General features: G+C 52.7%; 1 protein-coding gene across 1 annotated transcript in view; it reads right to left on the bottom strand.

Annotated features, from left to right (window-relative positions):
* Positions 1–3,525: 3,525 nt before the first annotated feature.
* lcp2a (lymphocyte cytosolic protein 2a) overlaps positions 3,526–7,595 on the bottom strand; it is a 156,121-nt gene continuing 152,051 nt past the window's right edge. The window contains exons 20-21 of the mRNA XM_078550495.1: positions 4,740–4,895; positions 3,526–4,007 (exon numbers count right to left, since the gene is read on the bottom strand). Coding sequence (XP_078406621.1) covers positions 3,882–4,007; positions 4,740–4,895 — 282 coding nt within the window. The 3' untranslated portion in view covers positions 3,526–3,881. The remainder of the gene's footprint in view (positions 4,008–4,739; positions 4,896–7,595) is intronic.

Below are 7,595 nucleotides of genomic sequence, written 5' to 3'. Positions count from 1 at the left end.
AAACCAGTTGTTCTGATATTTTTTGAGTTTGTTGTTGGGATGCTGACGAGGCTCCATTCATTGTCCAACCCAAGTGGCCCTGTTTTATTAAGTGAGATCTACATAGTTGATCTTTTTACAGTGTTAGGACAGGGCAATTGTGAGGGATAAGCATTCAGCCAGATAAATGCCATCTTATTCTACACACGTTAACAGCATTATTGGATATTAAAGAGCCAGTATTGCAAAGTAATGTGTATAAGCAGCGATACACCAGTCCTGGGGATGGGGGTAGGTGGATGTACCATTCAGTACCCACTGCTCAATGCACTGGACACTGTCAGGCTCCCAGAAGATTGACACAACCACTGAAACCCTCACTAATATTCTTATATCTCAGAGTTGAAGCATTTGGCTCACAATTGATATTCTCTTTTTGTGTTTTACAGGTGAATTGTTCCATTTAAATTTTGCTATCATGCTTTAGCCCTCAGCTAACATCTTATCTATCAGGATGCTCCAGGATTAAGTGGTACAGTTTGGACATGTGTCAGCAAATTCACAGGACACCCCAGCAAGCAAAGATTTGCTGGAAAATTCCAGCCCCAGCCTAAACACCAGCTCAAATTATCGCCTGCTACCAGACGCAAGAATGAGGGAGAGTTATAATGTCACACAGAAAGGGGAGCATTAGGTCAATCTCAGAAAGAAATATTCCTCAATAGTTCTATGCTCAGCTGATTTTGCTCCTTTCAAACTGACCTCCCTTTCTCTTTCTACTTGAGAAAGGCACTCGCCAGGAATTGAAGCTCAATTAACTGACTGGTTAATATCAAATTAACAATCTCGGTCCACTTTTTTAAACCCTTCGTCTTTCTCAAAGGGGCAGAGTGTTGGGGTGGCGGGGGATCATCGTGTCAGGGGTGGGGGGTGGTGTGTCGGGGGCAGGGGGTGGTGATTTGGGGGAGGTGGTGCACTGGGGATTGGCATTGGCATGCTCAGGGGGACTGAAGGTTAGGGTGATTGTGTTTTGGGAGGCGTCAGTGTGACAGGGGACAGTGTGTCGGGGGACGATGTGTCGGGGGGAGAACAGCGTGTCAGAGGGGACAGTGTGTTGGGTGGGACGGCGTGTCAGGTGGGGAGTGTGTCGGGGGACAGTGTCTCAGGTGGGATGGAGTGTTGGAGGACAGTGGGTCGGGTGGCACAGCATGTCGGGGGTCAGTGTGTTAGGGGACGGTGTGTCCGGGGACGGTGTGTCGGGTCAGACAGTGCGTTGGGTCAGATGGCATGTTGGGGCGGACGATGTGCCTGGGGGATGGCGTATCAGGGGGACAGCATGTCGGGGGTGGGGGGGGGGGACGGCGTGACGGTGGGGGGAAGGCGTGACGGGGGGGACGGTGTGACGAGGGGGAAGGCGTGACGAGGGGGACGGCGTGACGGGGGGAAGGCGTGTCGGGGGGGGACGGCGTGTCGGAGGTCAGTGTGTTAGGGGACGGTGTGTCGGGCCAGACAGTGTGTTGGGTCAGATGGCATGTTGGGGCGGACGATGTGCCTGGGGGATGGCGTATCAGGGGGACAGCATGTCGGGGGGGGGGGAACGGCATGATGGGGGGGACGGCATGTCGGGGAGACGGCGTGATGGGGGGGGGGGGGAAGGTGTGACGGGGGGGAAGGCGTGACGGGGGGAAGGCGTGACGGTGGGGGAAGGCGTGATGGGGGGAAGGCGTAACGAGGGGGGAAGGCGTGACGGGGGGACGGCGTATCGGGGGGACGGCATGTCGGGGGGACGGCGCGTCGGGGGGACGGTGTGTCGGGAGGACGGTGTGTCAGGGAGACGGTGTGTCGGGACGACGGTGTGTCAGGGAGACGGCGTGTCAGGGAGACGGTGTGTCGAGGGGACGGTGTGTCGGGACGACGGTGTGTCAGGGAGACGGCGTGTCAGGGAGACGGTGTGTCGAGGGGACGGCGTGTCGGGGGGACGGCGTCTCAGGGAGACGGCGTGTCAGGGAGACGGCGCGTCGGGGGGACGGTGTGTCGGGAGGACGGTGTGTCGGGGGAAAGGTGTGACGGGGGACGGCGTGTCGGGACGACGGTGTGTCAGGGAGACGGTGTGTCAGGGAGACGGTGTGTCAGGGAGACGGCGTGTCGGGGGGACGGCGTGTCGGGGGGACGGCGTCTCAGGGAGACGGCGTGTCAGGGAGACAGCGTGTCAGGGAGACAGCGTGTCGGGGGGAAGGCGTGTTAGGGAGACGGCGTGTCGGTGGGGACGGTGTGTCGGGGGGGACGGCGTGTCGGGGGGACGGTGTGTCGGGGGGACGGCGTGTCGGGGGGACGGTGTGTCGGGGGGGACGGCGTGTCAGGGGGAAGGCGTGTCAGGGAGACGGTGTGTCGGGGGAGACGGCGTGTCGGGACGACGGTGTGTCGGGGGGACGGCGTGTCGGGGGGACGGCGTGTCAGGGAGACGGTGTGTCGAGGGGACGGCGTGTCGGGGGGACGGCGTCTCAGGGAGACGGCGTGTCAGGGAGACGGCGTGTCGGGGGGAAGGCGTGTTAGGGAGACGGCGTGTCAGTGGGGACGGTGTGTCAGGGAGACGGTGTGTCGGGGGGACGGCGTGTTAGGGAGACGGCGTGTCGGTGGGGACGGTGTGTCAGGGAGACGGTGTGTCGAGGGGACGGCGTGTCGGGGGGACGGCGTGTCAAGGAGACGGTGTGTCGAGGGGACGGCGTGTCGGGGGGACGGCGTCTCAGGGAGACGGCGTGTCAGGGAGATGGCGTGTCGGGGGGAAGGCGTGTTAGGGAGACGGCGTGTCGGTGGGGACGGTGTGTCAGGGAGACGGTGTGTCGGGGGGACGGCGTGTCGGGGGGACGGTGTGTCGGGAGGACGGTGTGTCAGGGAGACGGTGTGTCAGGGGGACGGCGTGTCGGGACGACGGTGTGTCGGGGGGACGGCGTGTCGGGGGAGACGGCGTGTCAGGTAGACGGCGTGTTGGGGGGGGAAGGCGTGTCAGGGAGACGGCGTGTCGGGGGGACGGCGTGTCAGGGAGACGGTGTGTCAGGGGGACGGCGTGTCGGGACGACGGTGTGTCGGGGGGACGGCGTGTCGGGGGGACGGCGTGTCAGGGAGACGGTGTGTCGAGGGGACGGCGTGTCGGGGGGACGGCGTCTCAGGGAGACGGCGTGTCAGGGAGACGGCGTGTCGGGGGGAAGGCGTGTTAGGGAGACGGTGTGTCGGTGGGAAGGCGTGTTAGGGAGACGGCGTGTCGGTGGGGACGGTGTGTCGGGGGGGACGGCGTGTCGGGGGGACGGCGTGTCGGGGGGACGGCGTCTCAGGGAGACGGCGTGTCAGGGAGACGGCGTGTCGGGGGGAAGGCGTGTTAGGGAGACGGTGTGTCGGTGGGGACGGTGTGTCGGGGGGGACGGCGCGTCGGGGGGACGGTGTGTCGGGAGGACGGCGTGTCGGGGGGAAGGCGTGTCAGGGAGACGGTGTGTCGGGGGACGGCGTGTCAGGGGGAAGGCGTGTCAGGGAGACGGCGTGTCAGGGGGAAGGCGTGTCAGGGAGACGGCGTGTCGGGGGGATGGCGTGACGGGGGGACGGTGTGTCGGGAGGTTTTGGGAGGACGGCGTGACAGATGGGATGGTGTATTGGGGGCAGACAGTTTGTTTGGGGGAATAGCTCCTTGTAAGGAGTGGCTACTGCCCCATTAATATTGTGCCACACAGCTGCTGGAAAAGTAAAAGAAAAGTTATGCAACATTTTGACCATGTTACAGTATACAGAGAACGCGGAGTTGGGGGGGTGAATCCAAATGTGAGACAACGCATATTTGTCTTCCCAGTGAAGGATCTGACAGTTTCCCACAGGCTGCACTCCAAGTGCCTGTAATTCAGTGAGTTGCAGTGTTTTTATTGTCCTGCTGGATATGTCAGCACACACTGATTCCGGTGCACTACACTCCGATCTTTTCCGTCAATCAGCAGAAGCGGTGCCTGTTTGTGATACTCGATAATCTCTGTCACTGACCCGAAGTTCTGTGGAAAGAACCAAAAGGTTTGACTGTCAAATCCATGGTGTAAATGGAAAAGATTGTGAACTGGATTGGGTTCAAGCCACTTTGTGCTTTACTCTTCAAACTAACAGATCACTGGTTAGGACTCAGTTGGAGTATTGTGTCCAGTTCTGGGCCACACTTTAGGAAGGATATCAACACCTTGGAGAGGTGTTGGAGGAGCCTCAGGAATGGAGGAACTTCAGTTATAGACTGGAGAAGCTGGGATCATTCTCCTTAGAGCAGAGAAGATTACGGAGAAGATTGATTGGAGGTGTTCAAAACCATGAGTGTTTTTGTTACCGTTTTTAGCAGGAAACTATTTGAATCTTGTTGAAAAGAGAAACATGCTGACATCTCTCATCTTGCACTCATCAGGACAAATGCAAGAATTCCAAATTTCAAATGATCATAACAATTTATATGATAGGAGAAAAGGGTGCTGATTGGTTGGTAATTTGACTCTGGTTGGCCGAGGCATTGCCATAGGGAAACTATTTCCAGTGACAGGAGGGTCAGTAACCAGGAGACACAGACTGAAGGTGGGGAAATGAGGATAACTTCTTACTCACCGAGTGCTGATCAACTGGAATGAGTGGCTTGAAATGTTGATGAGGGAGTGACTTTCAAAAGGGAATTAACAAAAAATGAAATTCATGAAAATAAATCAAATTTTTGAATGAAGCATTAAGAAAAGAGAAACCGTTAAACTCACTTCCTTTCCTCTCAATCCTGTTCCCAACAAGTACACATCGGTCTCCTCCTGATAACGGATCTGAATATTGTATACTTTATATCCGTACAGCACCATTAGGACGTAAGGTTGCTGAATGCTTCTCCTTGAGCTGTCTCTCACTAAGAAAGTACCGTCCTGAAAAACAGAGTGTGAACAGCTTGTTAATCACTCTATAATACTGCAAAAAGGAGCAAGCACCAAGTATTCAGGGAGGTTGTGCTGCTTTGTGCAAGGTTTGGAGTGTTTACCAGTGAACCTCACTGCGAGTCACTGTATGAACGTAATGCAGCCTTTTCCTTTCGATTTCATAGGTCTTAGCCTCCTCAATATTGGGCTATTTGGGCGAGGAACAAAAAAAGGAAGCGGAAGAGGAAGGGGAAGGATCAGGGGAAGGAGCAGAGGAAGAGAAAGTGGTGGGGCAGGAGGAAGGGGAAGAGAAAGGGAAAGAGGAGACAGGGAGATAGAAGATAAAAGATAGAGGACTAAAGGGGAGAGATGAAAAGAGCCAGTGAGAGAGCAAAAGGCAAATAGAAAGGCCAGGAGAGAGAGAGAGACAGAGAGAGGTAGAGATAGAGAGAAAGAGAGAGACAGAGGGAAAGAGTAACAGAAATAGAGAGAGAGAGAGATACAGGGAGAGAGAGACAGATACAGACAGAAACAGAGAGGTAGAGACAGACACAGAGGGAGACCAACACAGAGGGAGACCAACACAGAGAAGGACAGAAACAGAGGGAAACAAAGATAGAGATGGAGGGAGGCAGAGAGAGAGAGAAGGGACAGAGATAGACATATAGACAGACAGAGAGATAGATGGGGATAGAAAGAGAGATGAGGAGAGAGAGGATGGGGGAGACAGTGACAGAGAGAGAGATGGAGAGAGAGAGAGGGACAGAGACAGAGTGTAATGACTTGATGGACCAGACAGGTTTCAACAAGAATAAAAACTTTATTACAGAGAGCTTTTCAGGTGCTACATGCTTCATCAGGACTCTTGTCAGGAAACCCCACCCCTGGATTGCCCACACTTAGGGCTCATTGGTCGGAGTCTCCCAGAACATCACGTGACCCCTGATAGACAGCAGGAGAGGCTACACCTTCAGTTACTACATTTCCTCTCCTAGTTTTTTACAAATTCTATTTACAAGGAAACATTTGAATGTCCAACAACAACATGTATACAACTTCTGGTGATTAAAGATCAAGTCTCTGAGGTCCTCTCCTTATATGGCTAGAGTGTTGTTGCTCCACCGCTTGAGGTTCCGCAACAGGATCGACAGGATCTGGAACTGCAGCATGAGATAAATCAGTAGAAAGTGGCAGTTCAGGTTTTGGCAACTCTACAAAGACATCGGGCATGTCTATTCTAGGTCAATCTATCAGCTCAGGAATTGACGGTTCAACATTAATCACAGGCGGAATAGCTAATTGTTGGAATGTCTCTCTAGAACGAATATGATCTTCCACTTGTACTTGGAAAGATAATGGACCAACCTCTGAGACAATGGTTCCAGGAGCCCAACAAGGTCTGCTTCTGAAATTTTGCCTGAATACTGTGTCACCTACACTGAATATGAGAGCTTTGCTGTGTATATCATGGTTCGTCCAATTTCTAATTTGCCTCACACACACAAGCAAAGAATCCAAGAAATTCAGTAATTACACAACTTCTTATCGAACAGGAGCATGTACAATCCTATCTGGCAATGGGAGACGACTGAGTGCGTCCGCATTTGCAATGTGTAAGCCAGGATGGTACATAAAAGTATAGTCGTACGCAGATAATATCAGAGCACAATGTTATATTCTTACTGATGCTATTGGTGGAATGGCCTTATCCTCACTGAGTAAACCCATTAATGGTTTATGGTCCAATACAATGGTGAAATGTTGTCCATGCAGGTACTGGTGGAATTCCTTCACTCTGAATATCACAGATAAACCTTCCTTTTCTAGCTGGGAGTAACCCTTCTTGGCTGTGGAGAGGGTTCTTGAGATGTAGCCAATGGGCTTTTCTGATCCATTTTCCATTCTATGTGAGGCTTCGCATGTTAATACCAACTCTTTCGATGGGTCGTAGTGTACCAATAAACATCATGAATGCAACAGTTTTGGTACTTTCACAAAGGATCCTTTTTGTTGTGAATTCCACGGCCAACGGTGATTCCTTTTTAACAACAAGTGTAATGGTGCTAACACAGTGGATTAGTTCGGCAAGAAACGGCTATAGTAGTTGATCATACTCAGGAAGGACTTGAGTTCGGTTACATTGGACGGTGAAGGTGCATCCTTTATTGCCTGAACTTTCTCTTCTACTGGATGCAAACCCATGTGACCCAGTTAAGTAACTTCTGGTGCTTGAAATGTGCATTTTTCCTTCTTTAACCGTATACTGGCTTCCATGAACCTTCTTAGCACCTCCTTCAGGTTGGCCAAGTGTTTGGTCTCAGATGGCCCTGTGATCAAAACATCATCTAGATATACTACCACTCGGGGAAATCCTTGCAAAAGACTCTCCATTATTCTCTGGAAGATAGCGCATGCAGACGAGACTCCAAAGGGTAGGCAAGTGTACTGATAAAGACCCTTGTGTGTGTTAATAGTCATGTATTCTTTCGAAGTGCTATCCAATTCTAATTGTTGGTAGGCATGACTCATATCCAATTTTGTATAGGACTTGCCTCCAGCCAGCTTTGCATATAAATTGTCTATCCTTGGAATGGGGTACTTTTCTAGTTTTGCTGTCTTATTTACGGTCAATTTATAGTTCCCACAAATGTCTATGGTTTGGTCTGGCTTCATCACTGGAACTATGGGTGCTGCCCATTCCAAGAATTG

The sequence above is a fragment of the Cetorhinus maximus genome, chromosome 10, assembly GCF_964194155.1.
Source record: "Cetorhinus maximus chromosome 10, sCetMax3.hap1.1, whole genome shotgun sequence".
Lineage (NCBI taxonomy): Eukaryota > Metazoa > Chordata > Chondrichthyes > Lamniformes > Cetorhinidae > Cetorhinus > Cetorhinus maximus.
The sequence above is the reverse complement of the archived record's forward strand: the minus strand, read 5'-3'. Positions and strand labels throughout refer to the sequence as shown.